The sequence below is a fragment of the Neoarius graeffei genome, chromosome 20 (genome assembly GCF_027579695.1).
Source record: "Neoarius graeffei isolate fNeoGra1 chromosome 20, fNeoGra1.pri, whole genome shotgun sequence".
Taxonomy (NCBI): domain Eukaryota; kingdom Metazoa; phylum Chordata; class Actinopteri; order Siluriformes; family Ariidae; genus Neoarius; species Neoarius graeffei.
The window spans coordinates 36,059,713-36,079,787 of record NC_083588.1 but is presented as its reverse complement, the minus strand read 5'-3'; the positions used below and the strand labels follow the sequence as shown (position 1 = coordinate 36,079,787).

The following is a 20,075-nucleotide window of genomic DNA, read 5'->3' as shown; positions in this document are numbered from 1 at the left end:
TGTGTACACTTCATAATAGGAGTAACACACACACACACACACACACACACACACACACACACACACACTACTGCGTAATTACAATAAATTCACTTGTATAACATTGCATAATGTTGATCTCATTGTTGATTTCAAAAATAATTTACACAATTTGCACATCAATAATAAGACTAGTCCTCAGTACCTCAGAAAATATACTGATGTGTAGAAAGCCTCTTGTCTACAGTTACGGTACATTCTTCTCTTTCTGTACTTTTTTACTTTTTTTTAAATCTCACTTCTTCTCTCATTCTTGTAGCCACTCTCATTGTCTCCGATACTACATGACAGAACAGGAAACACCACAGCATTCTTTAAGCAGGGTAAGGCCAGCCTTGGTCACTTTTGGAGAGGAGACCTGCTGGGCCCTAGAGGTCATCCTTCTCCTCTGAGTGGAACCTGAGGGAGAGAGAGAGAGAGAGAACACTGAACACTCTGTTCAAGTAGAAGTACACTGATCTCTGTGTTTGAGATAAAAACCTTTAGAAAACTATTTTCCAATGAAAAGAAACCTTTTAAGAATCATATATTTCCATTCTAGTTTCTATCATTTTGTATGTAAAAGAGTACAGTGGATGTTGGGGTTCACCCAGAAAGATATATAAGAATAATAAGAATAATACTAAACCTAACAGTGGATATAAAAAGTGTACACACCCCTTTAAAGTGATAGGTTTTTCTGATGTAAAAAAATGAGACCACGATAAATTATTTCAAAACTTTTCCCACCTTTAATGTGCCCTGTAACCTGTACAATTCAATTGAAAAACTAAACAAATCTGTTCGGGGGGAAAACCATAAAAAATAAAAAACCTTACAATTAGCTGGTTGCATAAGTGTGCACACCCTTAAACTAATACTTTGTTGAAGCACCTTTTGATTTAATTACAGCATTCAGTCTTTTTGGGTTCACACCTGCCATCAAATAAAATGACTCTGATTAACCCCAAATAAAGTTCAGACATTTACTCAGTTGCATCCTCCAGCGAAAGCCAGGGTTCACAGAGAGCTTACAAAGCATCAGAGGGATCTCACTGTTGAAAGGTATCAGTCAGGAGAAGGGTACAAAACATTTCCACGCCATAAGATATACCATGAAGCATAGTGAAGACCATCATCAAGAAGTGGAGAAAATATGGGACAACAGTGAGATTGCCAAGAACTGGACGTCCCTCCAAAATTGATGAAAAGACAAGAAGAAAACTGGTCAGGGAGGCTGCCAAGAGGCCTACAGCAACACTGAAGGAGCTGCAGGAATTTCTCGCAAGTACTGGTTGTGTACTACATGTGACAACAATCTCCCGTATTCTCCATATGTCTGGACTATGAGGTAGGGTCAAAGAAAAACATCCAGTCCTGGCTAAATTTTTCAAAAAAAAAAAAACCATACATTGACTCTCCCAAAAGCATATGGGAAATTGTGTTATGGTCTGATGAAACCAAGGTTGAACTTTTTGGCCACGATTCCAAAAGGTATGTTTGGTGCAAAAACAACACTGCACATCACCAAAAGAACACCATACCCACGGTGAAGCATGGTGGTGGCAGCATCATGTTTCGGGGTTGTTTTTCTTCAGCTGGAACAGGGGCTTTAGTCAAGGTGGAGGGAATTCTGAACAGTTCTAAATACCAGTCAATTTTAGTCCAAAACCTTCAGGTGTCTGCTAGAAAGCTGAAAACGAAGAGGAATTTCGTCTTTCAGCACGACAATGACCCCAAAAAAGTTTTGGAACGGCCCAGCCAGAGCCCAGACCTAAATCCAACTGAAAATCTGTGGGGTGACCTGAAGAGGGCTGTGCAAGAGAGATGCCCTCGCAATCTGACAGATTTGGAGCGCTTTTGCAAGGAAGAGTGGGCAAATATTGCCAAGTCAACATGTGGCAGGCTGATAGACTCCGACCCAAAAAGACTGAATGCTGTAATTAAATCAAAAGGTGCTTCAACAAAGTATTAGTTTAAGGGTGTGCACACTTATGCAACCAGCTTATTGTACATTTTTTATTTTTTATGTTTTCCCCCTAACAGATTTGTTTGTTTTTCAATTGAATTGTACAGGTTATAGGTCACATTAAAGGTGGGAAAATTTTCAAATTATTTATCGTGGTCTCATTTTTTTTTTTTACATCAGAAAAAACTATCATTTAACGGGGTGTGTACACTTTTTATATCCACTGTATGTGGCAAGACTGTAAGTCTACAAAATAGAAAATTACATTAGTTTTAGTACTACACATTGACCTATGAATGGACATTTACCTTTTTACTTACATTTTCTGATTCACATGCAAGCCTTGATTCCTCAAAAAAGGCTTCATCCAAAATCACTAAAATGGTAAAGCACTGTCTACACTACATGTCAGATAAATGCAGACAAAATACATGCACAGAATTCTATGTAAATTTAGCTCAACCTTCTCTAATCACCACAGTAGTGTCTCCAGAAAGAAAATATGGTAAACGCTACAGTAAAAGCTTTAGCATCAAGCATTTATCATCATACATATAGATACGTGTCAAATGCTCTTTCAAGAAACATTAATGAGCATGTGACACGTATCTGTATGTATGATAAGAAATGTTAGATTGTAAATGTGAAATGCATGCAAAACATTTCTATCCTGATGGGAGTGCTCTCTTTTAGGATGACAATATCCCCATCAACAGGGCAAAAGGGCTCATTAAAAGGTTTGATGATGATGAAAGAGATGTAAATCATATGCTTTGGCTCTCAATGTCACCAGATTTCAACCTAATTGCTATGGGAGACTTTGAATCAAAGTTTTAGATAGCGTTCTCCACCACCATTATTAAAACACCAGTTGAAGAAATACTATCTACTGGAATAATGCTGTTCATCTCTCCAGTACCGTTCCAGAGACTTGTAGAGTCTACAGCTGGGTGCGCTGAAATTAACAGACTTTTTGTCACCCATATGTATAATTTTATTATTATTATTATTATTCCATCCATCCATTATCTCTAGCCGCTTTATCCTGTTCTACAGGGTCGCAGGAGCCTATCCCAGCTGACTACGGGCGAAAGGCAGGGTACACCCTGGACAAGTCGCCAGGTCATCACAGGGCTGACACATAGACACAGACAACCATTCACACTCACATTCACACCTACGGTCAATTTAGAGTCACAAGTTAATCTAACCTGCATGTCTTTGGACTGTGGGGGAAACCGGAGCACCCGGAGGAAACTCACACAGACACGGGGAGAACATGCAAACTCCACACAGAAAGGCCCTCGCCGGCCGCTGGGCTTGAACTCAGAACCTTCTTGCTGTGAAGCAACAGGACTAACCACTACACCACCAAAAATGTGACATTTTTATGATATTATACAGTACAATATTGTGTAAAAGTCTTAGGCACATGCAAAGAAACGCTGTACAGCAAAGATGCCTTCAAAATAATTAAACATTTCTGCCTTAAAATACTATAAAGAGCAATAAACAGCAATCAATGAAACAAACTCAATATTTGGTGTGATGACCCTTTGCTTAAAAAAATAGTAGTCTCAGGTACAATGAGTGTAGTTTTCTAAGGAAATGAGTTTGTTTGTTTTTTTGTAGCATCTTGCAGAAGCAGCCACAGTTCTTCTGGACACTTTGACTGTCACACTTACTTCTTATATTTGCAGAAAAACCCAGCAGGCTTCATTATGTTTTTTTGCATGAAAAGTATCTCTTATCTAAGTATCTGTTGCTTTCTTTAACTGACCTACAAACATTTTTCTGTAACATCAACTTTTGTGCTGGGAAACTGATGCTTGGAATCTAAAATGTGTTTGTCCTGACTCAATAATGTAGCAGTCATAAAATAGAAATCTGTAATAAAGTTTGTATTAAAAAACTAGTAAGGTGCCTAAGACTTTTGCATAGTACCGTATATTAAATAAGGCTCAATGTGTTTTAAAGAGGGGTTTTGTTTCCTAAATGCTGTTTAAGCATCTCAGCAAAAATACAGAGTATTATTTTCTCAGAACAAACTGGAGTTAATAGCATTTTAAAAAAGACATGCTTTCAATGCTGCATTATGAGCACAAATCATTTTTATTAGCCTCATATACGTACTTTTCTTGATAGTGCTTGCAGGAAATTTTGCCTGTAAGAACTCAGCCATCTCTTTATCCTCCTCTTGCTCCCTGTGCAGAGGCAGAATTATGTGCATGAATCAGGCAAGCTGTCTTAATATCAAATGCACAAATGTGCACAAATAACAGATAATGGCAGGAGAAGGAGGTAAATAAATACAAATCATTTTGATGCTGAAGACAGTTATCTCCTGCATATATTCACATATGTAAATTATGCTCAAATCCAAAGCAATCATTGCGCTTCCCTTCCAGCTGACAGAAGAGGTTTAAATGATTGAAAGACTTTGACATTTCTTTCAGCTCCTCTCTCTCTTCCTCTGTACCACCCAGCTCTTTACTTGCTGATGGCCATGTCACTCAGTGGCATTTACTGACAGGCGAAAAGAGCAAGCAGCTAATTTGTTTTCTATTTTAATTTGTGGCTTTTGTATTTCAAATTAACAAAACAATGGGTGTAACAATGTTTTAAGACATTTCGTTCTGTAAAACGTGATGGCTATACTCCACAGTTATGGAACAGCCTTCCAAGTAATGTTCGGGACTCAGACACAGTCTCAGCGTTTAAGTCTAGGCTGAAAACATATCTGTTTAGTCAAGCCTTTTGTTAATAGTGTTTATGAGGTAAAGGAGTAGATCTGGAGGATCCTCAGACATAGAGTGTTTGGTAAACTGGGATGTATGGGTGCTGTCAATCCCCCACTCGCTTGCTCACTCAAGTTTGTTGACGGTGTAGTGGCTGCTGCTTTATGTCCCGGGGCGCCCTCATGCCTGTGTTACCTTCTGGCACTCCCCTTTTAGTTACGCTGTCATAGTTAGCTTTTCCGGAATCCCTGCTTGCACTCAGCACAAAATGTATACTGTTCCTACTCATCAGGTGACACTGGGCATACCTAACAACCTGTGTTTTTTCTCTCTTTCTCTCCACCCCACCACTCTGTCTGTCCTTCTGAGTTACAAGTCAATCCTAAGACCGAGATGTTGACCTCTTCTGCTCCTCGGACCTGCCTGATCCATCCTGATGCCCTATGTCTCGTTGGAGTCTCATCACATCGCTCCTGTGGAGGACGGCCCCATATGGACAATCGAAAGTCACACTTGGAAGACGCTCTGGACACTTACAGTAATGCTTTTATGGCTGAGGACTGCATGTTCATGACTGCAGTTGTCATGAACAGTTTTGCACTCAAGGTTCCATCAATGAAGAGTTATAACATCAACGAAACAGACTTCATGTTAAAGCTGTTATAATCACGTTGTCTGTTATCACCCAAATGAGGATGGGTTCCCTTTTGAGTCTGGTTCCTCTCGAGGTTTCTTCCTCATGCTGTCTGAGGGAGTTTTTCCTTGCCACCGTCGCCACAGGCTTGCTCATTGGGGATAAATTAGGGATAAAATTAGCTCATGTTTAAAGTGATTAAAATTCTGTAAAGCTGCTTTGCGACAATGTCCATTGTTAAAAGCGCTATAAAAATAAACTTGACTTGATTATACAAGGGAACTCACTGTAACACACCAAGGGGATGGATTTCAGGCCCAACATCACAAGTCACACTTCATTAGCATGTCAGTTGGGCATAAACCACTGCTTCAGGATGTGGTTTAGATTAAAAGCCATCAGGCAGGGTCCTGAGTGGTGCAACAGAAATGCATTCACCATCTCATCAGGAGATCTGAATAGAGCAGGAGTCCTAGAGAGCAAAACAAGCAGTGTTCCCTGTGTGAAGGGGAATGGCATGACTCTCTTTACCCTGTCAATCACAGTGATACTGCCCAGTTGCGGGCAACGGTGAGCTCATGTACATGGAAGAGGGTAGATAGCACTTTCCTCTAAGTGTGTTACATTGCCCTGTGATGAAGCATGTTTGGAAAGACACAGTGGCTGGCTTTACATGTCTTGAGGAAAGCAAGTGTTAGCTTTCACTGTCCCCAGTTTGCAGCTGTCAGAGAACAGGGGAGACCTAACAGGTGGGTGGGAATTGGCAGGTGACCATATTGAAGAGAAAAGCTACAGGACAGAGAAGTCTAACTATACTTAAACAGCACATCCATAACACAAAGGCTCATGTGAAATATAGTTGTACGTGTAATGAACACAAACAAGGTGGATTATTTTCTCTATCATCCTTTTTTTCCCCTCCCCAAATAGCTGAACCATAAATTTTGTGTTGTTTGAACAAAAGAGCTGGCTAACAACAAGCCTGTTGTTTGTGTTTACTGTGTTTACCATGCTTGCTATTCAGAACAGTCATGACATGATTACAGATTTGAAACACTTCCTTAGCAATCACAAATGGTGCTGCCTACCGGTATCTGTCTTTCAGTGTGTGTGCTGCACTGCATACTATATGTGATTTATTTTTATACATTTATTGAGACCTTATGCAATGATGGTTAACCATAATTCCATAATTTTGAAATAGTTACATAAAGTAGGTAGTAGACAGGTAGTAGAATTGTTTTAGTAATTTTTTTTTCCAGTCACGGCATGATTACCTCATGCCAACCATCACTGGTGAGGATCTAGACTCTTTGTTCTTGGTAATATATCCCAGAGGGTTTCCCTTCAGCAAAGTTCCAGCATCAGTTGCTCATGATGCAGAATGTTTTTGGGGAGAAATGGAAAACTCAGATTTCATTCAAATGTTTATAATAGAAACCATGTCCAAGATAAAAACCTTTCTTTTGAATATTTAGGTATAATTATCTCATCACATAACTCTCCTGGAACAATTTACCCAATTTCATCAGAGGAGTTGGAGGAAACCATTTTTAACATAACTCCAGCTGTAGGACTTTAATTCAGTCTCAAGACATTTTCTATATTGACTTGGACTTGCTTTAGTCTTATTGGCAGTTTTACTTGGACTTGTCTTGGTCTTGGGTATTGTTCTTGTTAAATATAGTCTTGGTCTTGACTGATCTTTTTTTTTGTAAAAAAAAAAAAATGTTAGTGTTGTCTTTTCTTTTTTGCATGCACAGAGTTGACAAGAACCAATTCTTTCTTCTAGAAAACATTGCCTAATTACTGGCACAATGCACAAATGAAGTCAACTAGTCAAATTAAAAGCTTGACCCTGAACAGGATTTGATGGATTTAGGTCTCACTTTCATCTGGATTCGATCTTGGCTTGGCCTTGACCAAATTAAAACATAATCTTGGCTAGTCCTGCTCTTGGACTTGTCTTGTACTTGACCAGTGGTGGTCTTGACTACTTCCCTAAACATAACATAGTATACAGTGTAGGTTCTGGATGACAGTTGGTCAGATATAGGTTATGTAGGCTTTATACATAGAAGGAACTATAAATCACACAAGTAGAATATTAATCGCTGGAAAGTAAAATGATCTACCATTAATCTAGTTAATATCGTCAAGTGACATCTGGTCCTCTTTGTCCTTGTTGTTTCTTTGAATTAATTTTAGATGGAAATATCATGAAGTTTAATTTGTGCGTGATACACACTCTCCAGATGCATCAAGTTCTTTAAGAAGTGGCACTGTGAATTTGCAGTCATGACAAAACAAATTTAATTTTGTTGGCATAAGAGGAGATTTGCTGATCTGTCACTGCCAATTTTAATCCACCCTGGGCTATTGCTCTTTTATTTTTCCCTGGAGGTTCACTTTCAGTCAGTCTGCTGCATTTTTTCTCTCTTTATAATGTTTCTGTGACATTTCAGAAATAATCAAACTCTTCATACTGGAAATGACCTCATACTGTTTTCCCCCTTTTTTCTTTCACAGAAACTAGCCTAAATATACAGTACATAGAAAGCTATGTTGCTTATAATATAACACAAAAGCCTGCATGACTTGTGGGTTGGACTTGTGTGCAAAAATATGTTGTAGGACAAAACCTTATGAAAAAAAAACACTCATGGTTCTTAAAGCATAGACAGTGGTGCTTGAAAGTTTGTGAACCCTTTAGAATTTTCTATATTTCTGCATAAATATGACCTAAAACATCATCAGATTTTCACACAAGTCCTAAAAGTAGATAAAGAGAACCCAGTTACACAAATGAGATGAAAATATTATACTTGGTCATTTATTCATTGAGGAAAATGATCCAATATTACATATCTGTGAGTGGCAAAAGTATGTGAACCTCTAGGATTAGCAGTTAATTTGAAGGTGAAATTAGAGTCAGGTGTTTTCAATCAATGGGATGACAATCAGGTGTGAGTGGGCACCCTGTTTTATTTAAAGAACAGGGATCTATCAAAGTCTGATCTTCACAACACATGTTTATGGAAGTGTATCATGGCACGAACAAAGGAGATTTCTGAGGACCTCAGAAAAAGCGTTGTTGATGCTCATCAGGCTGGAAAAGGTTACAAAACCATCTCTAAAGAGTTTGGACTCCACCAATCCACAGTCAGACAGATTGTGTACAAATGCAGGAAATTCAAGACCATTGTTACCCTCCCTAGGAGTGGTCGACTAACAAAGATCACTCCAAGAGCAAGGCGTGTAATAGTCAGCGAGGTCATGAAGGACCCCAGGGTAACTTCTAAGCAACTGAAGGCCTCTCTCATATTGGCTAATGTTAATGTTCATGAGTCCACCATCAGGAGAACACTGAACAACAATGGTGTGCATGGAAGGGTTGCAAGGAGAAAGCCACTGCTCTCAAAAAAAACATTGCTGCTCATCTGCAGTTTGCTAAAGATCATGTGGACAAGCCAGAAGGCTATTGGAAAAATGTTTTGTGGATGGATGAGACCAAAATAGAAATTTTTGATTTAAATGAGAAGCGTTATGTTTGGAGAACGGAAAACACTGCATTCCAGCATAAGAACCTTATCCCATCTGTGAAACATGGTGATGGTAGTACTATGGTTTGGGCCTGTTTTGCTGCATTTGTGCCAGGACAGCTTGCCATCATTGATGGAACAATGAATTCTGAATTATACCAGCAAATTCTAAAGGAAAATGTCAGGACATCTGTCCATGAACTGAATCTCAAGAGAAGGTGGGTCATGCAGCAAGACAACGACCCTAAGCACACAAGTCGTTCTACCAAAGAGTGGTTAAAGAAGAATAAAGCAGTACCAACAATTTAAAAAAAACTGCAAGAAAAGGACAGTATTTATTTTATTTATTTTAAAAGGAAACTGAGTTCAGTTGCACCAGCCCTCCCGGAGTGAGCCGAGGGTTGTTGCTAAAACCCGGGACGGGACAGGACACATCGCTCGGGCAGTGACCTCCCCGCAGTTGTTGCTAAAACTGGTGACATCCTGTTCCGTCCTGGGTTTTAGTAATTGCCTGAGCCCAGCAGTAATGGCGGAATACACAGTATGAAGAAAAGTGAATGAGTGGAGCAGCCATCTGATTTCTAAACTGGATATTGCTGCCATCTCGCCCTTACGTGGAAGAAGTGAATGAACGGAGAACTGAACAAACAGTTGAAAGTCAGATTGTTTCAAAACAATCTGCCACAAGATCGGCCTTCAAGAAGCGAGAACACAGACGGGTAAGCTCTGACTCTCATTTGGATATAAAAACAACACGTTGTTTACCTGCATTTAGATTAATACATGTAACTTGTATTGTGTGTTTAAGTCACCCGTATAAGATTATTTAATTTGCTTCAGAATGTGATTGTCTCAGTTCATCTGATAATTTAATTAGCCTTTCATGTTTTATCAGTGAAAATGCATGCATGCACAGTACATGTATGTTGCATAAGTTATAACACCTATCCTGTTTTAATGAGAGTCAACCCACAATCAATGAAGTCAAATCAGTCTTAGTTGAGCAAGTCCAAGGGAGTAACTTTGATTTTGACATTGGTGGGGACACAAAAGTGATCTAAGGCAGAGCTTCCGAAAGGTGTTTTTTTTTTTCCCATTAGCAATCATAATTTCATGTCATGCAGATCTTATAGGCTAATGAGGGCAGCCATGGCCTAATAGTTAGGGAGTTGGTCTTTGGATCCCAGGGTTGCAGGTTCAAATCTCACCCTTACCTCTCCCAACATCTCCATTCATGGCTGAAGTGCCCTTGAGCAAGGCACCTAACCCAACATTAGTAGAATCTGATGATTTATTACTTTTACACCACACAATTCCTAATTTGTGTTTAAGCAGTCGTTCTGTCTCTTCCACAGAAATACATGAAAATAAGAATTAAAAACTTTAAGCATTTTTAGCATTAAATATTGTTTTTTTTTTAATTCAATATCTGTAGTGTTTGACATGGGGGGGTGTCTCAAAATTCACTGACTGCCTTATTGAGACACTCATAAATAGGTGCTACTGGTGGCATTTTCTATTCTGTAATTAAGCTCAAGTTTAGTTAAAATGATATTTGGATATATAATTTAGTGATTATATATATCACGCAGCAATACTTTTATGAAGGGTTTCCATACATCAAAAGGATTTTGTTGAGTTTTTAAAGCTCGACGGAAACCCTGCACTTGCATTCTTGACTTTGAAGAAGAATGAACGAATGTCTCGTTTCTTGGGAGGGGGGCCGTCATCCATGATACTCAAGTCAGCATGCGAGTCGTAGGGCAAGCATGCATGGACATCGAAGTCCAGCTCAATTTGTAAGCTGACGGAGAGTGGGGGGTGCGTGGGGTAGGTCAGGTGTGTACGTGTGAGATACGGAGGGTTGATGGGCGGGTAGTCACGGCTGCTGTGGGAAGTGTGCTGCTTTTACAGCAGATGGAGTGACAGCTGGGATAGCCAACCATGTAAGTTAGCGAGAAACAGGTAGCTAATCAGAGAATGATATCTACGTTAGAGAGGGGATTATTAGCAGTGTCATACATTTGACCCTTTGTGTGCCATATAATCATTGCTCAGGTTAGGACATCGGTTTTATTGATCGTGATTACACAGTAGCGGCTGAATATTGGTAGGGACACGTCCCTAGCGTCCCTACCCAAAATTACGCCCTAGAGCAAGTCGGTAACGGTATTTCTTACTTTCACCATAAATTTTTCATATTTTTCAAAGTAATTTAAAAAATTTTTCAAAGTCATATAAATTACTTTGGTCTATAGCTGTAAAAGGCCTCAGCCTTAAAACCAGTTCCTGCTGTGATGTCACGCAGTCAGGGCTGGCTGGCTCAGTGGGGCAGCTCGAATGCCAACTTTGTGGTCGATTTTAACTCTCAAAAATATATTTTTTATTCCCATTTATGCAGCATACAAGAGTCAAGGATGGAGATACTATACAATCAAAAATTTATTTAAAAATAAAGGCTCTGCATATCTCCTTTAAAGTGGGATCTGGGGTGTCCTAGTAGTTTTGACCCATAGCCATGATTTTCTAAATGTGTTATAAGGATGGAAATCACAACCCACTATTATCAAAGTGAGTATACATATTTATTATTCCATCCATCCATCCATTATGTGTAGCTGCTTATCCTGTTCTACAGGGTTGCAGGCAAGCTGGGGCCTATCCCAGCTGACTATGGACGAGAGGTGGGGTACACCCTGGGCAAGTCTCCAGCTCATCGCAGGGCTGACACATAGACACAAACAACCATTCACACCTACGGTCGATTTAGAGCCATCAATTAGCCTAACCTGCATGTCTTTGGACTGTGGGGGAAACCGGCATACCCAGAGGAAACCCACGCAGACACGGGGAGAATATGCAAACTCCACACAGAAAGGCCCTCGTCGGCCGCTGGGCTCGAACCCAGGACCTTCTTGCTGTGAGGTGACAGTGCTAACCACTACACCACCATGCCACCCATATTTATTATTGACCTATTATAATAATACGTTTAATCCAAATTTCAATAAAAAAAAGCACTTTGGTCCTTTTTTGGTAAGTTTCTCCAGAAATGGTGCATTTTTCATCAAAACTTGACTTTGTTTTCTTCTGAACAAACAAATTATGCACAACTAAGTGCACGAGTCCTTTAAGAAAATGGAAATATAGTCAAATAGTGTACCTTGTTTCATTTATTTTAGAAAACACATTGATTTTGACTAAAATTAGCTTCCCTTCTTCCTTTTCATCTTCATCTGATGAGCTTTCATTTTTTAAGTTAGATTCATGAAAAATGTATGGTTTGTCATGTCAGCTGACTGCAGCAACTGTTTCAAACTAGGAAGTGGAATTTTATGGAGTGAACACAGAGAAGCTTAGTGATACAAACAATGAAATATCCTGGTGCGGTTATACTAAATATAAACAATCTTGGAACGGTGGTCAACCAATCAAAGTAGTGGACTAGAAATAACTGTTGTACAATGTTGTATAATACTGTGGGGTTTTTTCCAGACCATAAAACAGTCAGGCATCCCATTAGTTCTCTCTCTGTTTGGCATGTCACTACAGTGATGTGGCCGCTCTAATGGCTTTTCTTCCAGCCATCAAAGGTTGTAGGGAATATTACAGTAGTGGTTTCTCATTGCCTTCTACTGGATTATTATAGAGGTTTTCTCCTCTCAACCCTTCACACACATTCACACCGATGGACAATTTAGAGTAGACCGTTCACCTCACCGTATGTCTTTGGACTATGGGGGAAACCGGAGTGAGGCACCCATGAGGTTCAAACCCAGAACCTTCTTGCTGTGAGGCGACAATGCTCACTACTGCACCACCATGCCACCCTCCCGTTCGCTATTTGCTCATTATACAATTAAATAACATTCAGTTGTTCGACTGGATCCATACTAACTGACAGTTGTGTCCCACCAAATGTCTCTAGTTCTTGCTTTCTGTCTCTCCCAATCCTCCTTGCTATATGTACCTCTCTATGACCTCCTTCACTTTTTCATCTAGAAAAGAATCTTATTTCTCTTGAACAAGAACCACAGTAAGATTGTCAGCCCTGAAGTGAAGACATGAGAAAAGACTGTGTATGTCAGAGAGAACTAAAGGTATACAGCTGATTGGACAGCAACTTGCTTGCAATGGCACAGAGGCCATAGATATCACAGACTGTCCCTCAGGCATGTCTCCCTGTTCAGCTTTTAAGTCAGGCTATCTAAAGGTCTAGACAACTGGATTGGCCTCAATTGCTCAATTGGAGTCAGTTCTAAAAGCACAAACCTCAGTCTCTCAAACTCCACATCATCCACCAGAAAGTCCCGAGTCTCCACCAGCTTATGGATCTGCTGCAACAGCTCGTCCTCACGCTGCCGGTCTTCACTGGACTTGTCTTTATCTAGTAAACCATAAATTAGTTAATGGAGAAGCTTTGATCGTATAGAACTTTTTAGAGATTTTTGCAGTTACAAAGTTTTTTTTTTTAACTTTCATAACCTCAACTATTTGGATTTGAATTTTCATTGATTTTAAGTTTACTCAAATGGGAGCTTGTTTGTAATGATGCATGGTATTGGTTTAAATAAAAGTTACCACAAATATTATTGCATCTCTTGGTTATGGAATTCAGTTGTCTGATTTTCTCTGCAGCTCATACACCATGCAGTGATTATTCGAGCAAAACAGGCTTACAATCAGGCATAGAGTGGCTCACTGTTTTGTTAATATAATTTTGTTTTAAATATTTCTTATGACACTGAACATATCAACTACAAAACTGACTGTAATTCATTACCAAAAATATGATTTTGCTATACAGTGTCTTGTCTAAGTATTTGAAATTGAATTTTTTTTAGCATTATAGATTATAGAAATGGACAATTATGGAATTGGGATTATATGTCAGATTTTTCACTTACATGCCACTCGCATATTCTGTCGGTAGCTGAGTTTATTACTCTATTTTGCCTGATAGCGGAATAACAGAAACTAGCTGTTTTATTATTATTATTATTATTATTATTATTATTATTATTGGTATTATTATTATTACAGTCCTTCAAACAAGAACATTGGTATTTAAAGCATGGATTTGAAATTCTTTTCTTGGACTGGATTAGGACTGGATTTTATCAAGACATTTCCAGCTCAGGCTGCATAATTAACACCCCTGCCACAGAGCTTTAAGCACACATCAGACGAATTGTTGTTGATCTGTAAAAGTCATGTAATGGATTTAAAAAATTAGATAGGATGGTAAAATTAATTGGGCCAAAAATAAAACTTTTCGCATGTCTGGAACAGTTGGAAACTTGCCAGGAATTCAACTAATGAGCAAACTGCTATGGTTGTCAAATTTCAACTGTTAGACACCACTTACATAACAACAAGCTCTTTGAAATGAAATGACTACATGAAGAAGCTTCTGGAGAGAAACCTGCAAAATGCAAGGTATTAATTTTATTAAAAATCATTGGAATTACAAGTGGAATTGTGTGTTGAGGTCAGATGAGAACTTGAAGCCATGAACACCACAAATACTTTAAAAATGGGGGAAGCACCTGATGCCCACTGTATTCACTGATGCTCCAGGGATGTTTTAAAGCAACTGGTCTAGGGCTCTTGATAAAATTAATGACATTGTAAAAGAATTAAAAACAGGATATGCTAGCTCAAAACCTGATCGCCTCTGCTTGAGACTTGGCTGTAGCAGAATCTTTCAACAAGATACAACAACATTACAGCCACAGATATCCTAGATGATTTAATTAAACAAAATGGAAATGTTTTCAGGACAACAAAATAAATGTTTTGCAATGACCATCTCAGTTTCCAGATTTGAACTCCACTGAACTTGTGGTGTGACGTGAAGAGTGAAGCTCACATTAAAAACCCATCCGTCCATCCATTATCTGTAACCACTTATCCTGTGCAGGGTCACGAGCAAGCTGGAGCCTATCCCAGCTGACTATGGGCGAGAGGCGGGGTACACCCTGGACAAGTCGCCAGGTCATTGCAGGGCTGACACATAGAGACAAACAACCATTCACACCTACGGTCAATTTAGAGCCACCAAATAGCCTAACCTGCATGTCTTTGGACTGTGGGGGAAACCGGAGCACCCGGAGGAAACCCACGCAGACACATGGAGAACATGCAAACTCCACACAGAAAGGCCCCTGCCAGCTACTGGGCTCAAACCCAGAACCTTCTTGCTGTGAGGTGACAGTGCTAACCACTACACCATCGTGCCACCCACATTAAAAACCATAAGACTATATATAATAGTTTAAGATGTCCTGCATGGTGGAAGGATCACGATCCCTGAGAAGTCTCTTTACCTGGTTAGATAATATAGAAATAGACTCTTACTTAAAACTATTACTTGAAACATTTTATTCTCTTACTACACTACCGTTCAAAAGTTTGGGGTCACTTTGAAATTTCCTTATTTTTGAAAGAAAAGCACTGTTCTTTTCAATGAAGATCACTTTAAACTAATCAGAAATACACTCTATACATTGCTAATGTGGTAAATGACTATTCTAGCTAAATTCTACTAAATGTCTGGTTTTTGGTGCAATATCTCCATAGGTGTATAGAGGGCCATTTCCAGAAACTATCACTCCAGTGTTCTAATGGTACAATGTGTTTGCTCATTGCCTCAGGCTACATCCACATGACAACGGTAATGAGATTTTATTAAAAAAAATATCGCGTCCACATGGGCAACGGATCAGTAAAATATCAGGTACATATGGCAACGCAACGCTTGCTGAAAACGATGCAATACACATGCCACACCTCTACGTGCGCTGTAAGACGGTCCCATCGGAGACACCAGAACAATAGAAGAAGTAGGACGCATGCGCATAAACCCCTTCTTCTACCCGGCATGAAGCACTCAGGAACAAACACACAACAACAAGAAGAAGATAGCTGCGACTACGCGAGGAAATTGTGCCTTCTGTGTGTACAAATTAGTTTTATTAGTGTGCATAGTTTTATATAACTTAATTTTCTTATTGTGTGTGAACATTTTGAAAAGCATTTTTATATAATTTATATAGCTTTTTATATTGTGTGTGAACATTTTGAAAAGCAGTCTTATCCAATAAAAAAAAAATTCAAGAAATGGTTCAGTTACTTGTTTATTTAAAAGAAAAGCTGTATACAAAAGTGAATGCAATGCAGTGGTTCATACAAAACAGCGAGAGTGCTGCTTGTTCTAGTCATGTGGTTGTGACGTCATCGTAAACAAATCCGTTCTACTCATCCAGACGACTTCGCAACAGCGCCGTTGCCAGATTTTTCCACTCTGGAACCCGTTCTCAAAAAATATCGTTTTGGGGCACCCAAAACGCCGGTGCCGTGTGGACGCCAGGCCAAAATGATAAATAATTTTATCAGATTCACCTGAATCCGTTGCCGTGTGGACAGCCTCTCAGAAGGCTAATGGATGATTAGAAAACCCTTGTACAATCATGTTAGCACAGCTGAAAACAGTTGAGCTCTTTAGAGAAGCTATAAAACTGACCTTCCTTTGAGCAGATTGAGTTTCTGGAGCATCACATTTGTGGGGTCGACTAAATGCTCAAAATGGCCAGAAAAATGTCTTGACTATATTTTCTATTCATTTTACAACTTATGGTGGTAAATAAAAGTGTGACTTTTCATGGAAAACACAAAATTGTCTGGGTGACCCCAAACTTTTGAACGGTAGTGTACATACAGTACTAATCAAAATTTTGCACACACCTACTCATTCTTAGGCTTTTCTATATCCTCCATGCACCAACTTTGACTTTTATGTTTATGTCAAATATCACAAAACTTATCTGTGGTAAGAAAATAAGATTTCTGATAATTATCACTATTTAGTTTTAATCTGTAAATTGATTTATTTCCTTTTTTTTACCAAAGTTTTGGAAATTTCCTTTAAATTAGAATATACTTTACACCTTATCGATTTAATCATATGGACCTGAAAGCAAATTTCATGTGTGTGTTTGTGTGTGTAGTTTGGACAACCCACTATTTTCTATGGCGGCACGGTGGTGTAGTGATTAGCACATTCACACAGCAAGAAGGTCCTGGGTTCGAGCCCAGTGGCCGATGAGGGCCTTTCTGTGTGGAGTTTGCATGTTCTCCCCGCGTCTGTGTGGGTTTCCTTTGGGTGCTCCGGTTTCCCCCACAGTCCAAAGACATGCAGGTTAGGCTAATTGGTGGCTCTAAATTGACTGTAGGTGTGAATGGTTGTTTGTCTCTATGTGTCAGCCCTGCGATGACCTGGTGACTTGTCCAGGGTGTACCCCGCCTCTCGCCCATAGTCTGCTGGGATAGGCTCCAGCTTGCCTGTGACCCTGTACAGGATAAGTGGTTATGGATAATGGATGGACTATTTTCTACATTGTAGAACAATACTGAAGACATCAGACTATGAAATAACAGATGGAACATGTATGGAATTATGTGGTAAACAAAAAAATGTTAGAAAAAAGATATGTTTCATATTTTAGATTCTTCAAAGTATCCACCATTTACTGTACCGGTACCTTGATGACGCTTCGCACACTATTGGCATTATCTTAACCAGCTTCATGAGGTTGTCACCTGGAATGCTTTTCAATTCATGCGTGTGTCTCATCAAAAGTTAATTAATGCAATTTCTTGCCTTCTTAAATAGTAAATTATAAACATACAGTAAATAGCCCTATTCCACAACTGTAGTAATCCATATTATGTCACGAACCGCTCAACTAAGTAAAGACATAAAGTGTCTTTTAATTAATAAAAATCAAGAAAAAAAACCCCATTGAACTCGAAGGTGTGTCCAAACTTTTGAATGGTAATGTAAATGCTATCCTATTATCTAACTAATTTACCTTGTAACATTAATTAGAAATACATTTAGAAAGTAATAATAACTAGATAAATACACAGTTAATCAAAGTCCCAATCAGACAACTGAACACATCTCTTCGAGTTGCATCTCATGCTGTGAAAAACACTGCAGCTACATAACTTGCACATTAATGTATTGACATTGGTTTTGTGGGCCTACCTGGGATTGACACCAATTTCTGCAGTTCCTTTTTAAGCCTTGTGATCTCTTTACAGAGCTGAATATCATCCATCCTAAAGGAAGTTGATACAAAGCAAAAGGCACAGAACAAGACACATTGTTAGAAATCATACGGAATTAAAATGATGGAACTCTCAGTCAATTTGTCTAAAATATTTTTTGTTATACAGAGTTGTTTTATAATCTTTTTCTGTATCATCATAAAGACATAAAACAATTGTTAATTCAAAGCAAACAAACAAACAAACTATACATCAATTAATTTTCTTTCATACAGAGTCCCTTTGTTTATTAATCCTGATAATACCACACATATTTCATTAAAATATATTCTTTATTCATCTTCAGTAACCACTTTATCCTGGTCAGGGTGTGGTGATTCTGAGCCTACTCCCACTGGGTGTGAGGTGGAAATACAGCCTGGATGGAATGCCAGTGTGATGCAAAGCACCACACGCTCATTCACATATATTTAAAGTAATCAGTCTACCTACTGGCATGTGTCTGAGAGGTAGGAGGAATCTGGAGAACCTGGAGAAGACCAAGGTCAACATAGAGAGAACATGCAAAACTCAACACAAACAGTAACCCAAGCTCAATACTGAAGCTGTAAGACAGCAACGCTACCTGCTGCCCTACTCTGCCACCCACATACAATATTAGCCTTCCAAAAATGCATTTAACTTTTAGTATTTTAGCTTCCATTATGGGCTTTGTTTAACACAACTCTGGTTCATTCTATCAAAAACACAGTGGAAATATTGTTGATGGAAATGTTCCATTTCAATAGCTTTGATGTAAATTACAGGCATTGTGAGTGTTAGAGATTATTCTATGAGCTAATCTGATCAGACACTCATGGTGTGTTTGCTAAAATTGCTCCAGCCTTTCGTGACCTCATTTTGATCCAAGTCTGCACATCTTCCCACTTTCATATCATACCAGCTCTCAGATAGCTTTGTCATTTGAGTTCAGAGGTCAGGGATGAGATGCAAAGTATGCATGTGCACACACACACACACACACACACACAAATAAACAATATATAATTACAAACATTCTCTGGAGTTCCTTAGCAGCATCCCACACAAGTGTAAGCATCAACAAACTACTGTATTACTATTTTCACCTGGCTGGTTAGTTGGTGGGCAGCAGGGTGGTGTAATGGTTAGCACTGTTGCCTCATAGCAAGAAGGTTCTGGGTTCAAGCCCAGTGGCCGACAGGGGCCTCTGTGTTGAGTTTGCATGTTCTCCCCATGTCTGCGTGGGTTTCCTCTGGGCACTCTGGCTTCCCCCCACAGTCCAAAGACATGCAGGTTAGGCTAACTGGTGGCTCTAAATTGACTGTGAATGTGACTGTGAATGGTTGTTTGTCTCTATGTGTCAGCCCTGCGATGATTTGGCCACTTGTCCAGGGTGTACCCCGCCTCTCGCCCATAGTCAGCTAGAATAGGCTTCAGCTTGCCTGCGACCCTGCACAGGATAAGCGGTTATGGATAATGGATGGATGGATGGTTAGTTGGTGAAGAGAATCAAATATATTGACTCTTCCCAAAATACATAAAAAAGATCCTCCATACTCCAACTTTCACTTTTATGCTTATGTCAATTATCTACTCATTCATGGGGTTTTCTGTATTTTGACTATTTTCTACAGAAAAAAATTATATATATATATATATATATATATATATATATATATATATATATATATATATACACACACACACACACACACTAGCAGGTTACCCGGCATTGCCTAGGTTTTGCAAAATTCTGGATTGCCCCCAGAGTTCCATGTCAAATATGGTGAAGATCCGTCAAAAAAGGGAGATGTTAACCCAAGACAAACAAAAATCCAAACATCCAACACCCAGGGGCCCATCGGGGACTCCCTGGGGCCCAAATATGGAGTTTCTGAGTTCTGCCAAATTGTGGCTATCTCCTGTACCTACATGCCAAGTTTAGTGAAGATCTGTCAAGAGTTTGTGTTGATAAATGTAATGTGAAAGGCATTGAGGGAGGGGCTGGGTGGATGTTGTGCCCCCTATGGACCTCCCTGGGGCCCGTACATGAATTTTGTTTATATTTGCAAAATTCC

At 39.2% G+C, this 20,075-nt stretch overlaps 1 protein-coding gene across 1 annotated transcript in view; it reads right to left on the bottom strand.

The window, feature by feature from the left end:
- Positions 1 to 290: 290 nt before the first annotated feature.
- The window catches only part of zgc:171844 (uncharacterized protein LOC100151763 homolog), a 71,458-nt gene continuing 51,673 nt past the window's right edge, over positions 291 to 20,075 (bottom strand). The window contains exons 4-7 of the mRNA XM_060902593.1: positions 17,954 to 18,027; positions 13,174 to 13,288; positions 4,121 to 4,191; positions 291 to 438 (exon numbers count right to left, since the gene is read on the bottom strand). Coding sequence (XP_060758576.1) covers positions 320 to 438; positions 4,121 to 4,191; positions 13,174 to 13,288; positions 17,954 to 18,027 — 379 coding nt within the window. The 3' untranslated portion in view covers positions 291 to 319. The remainder of the gene's footprint in view (positions 439 to 4,120; positions 4,192 to 13,173; positions 13,289 to 17,953; positions 18,028 to 20,075) is intronic.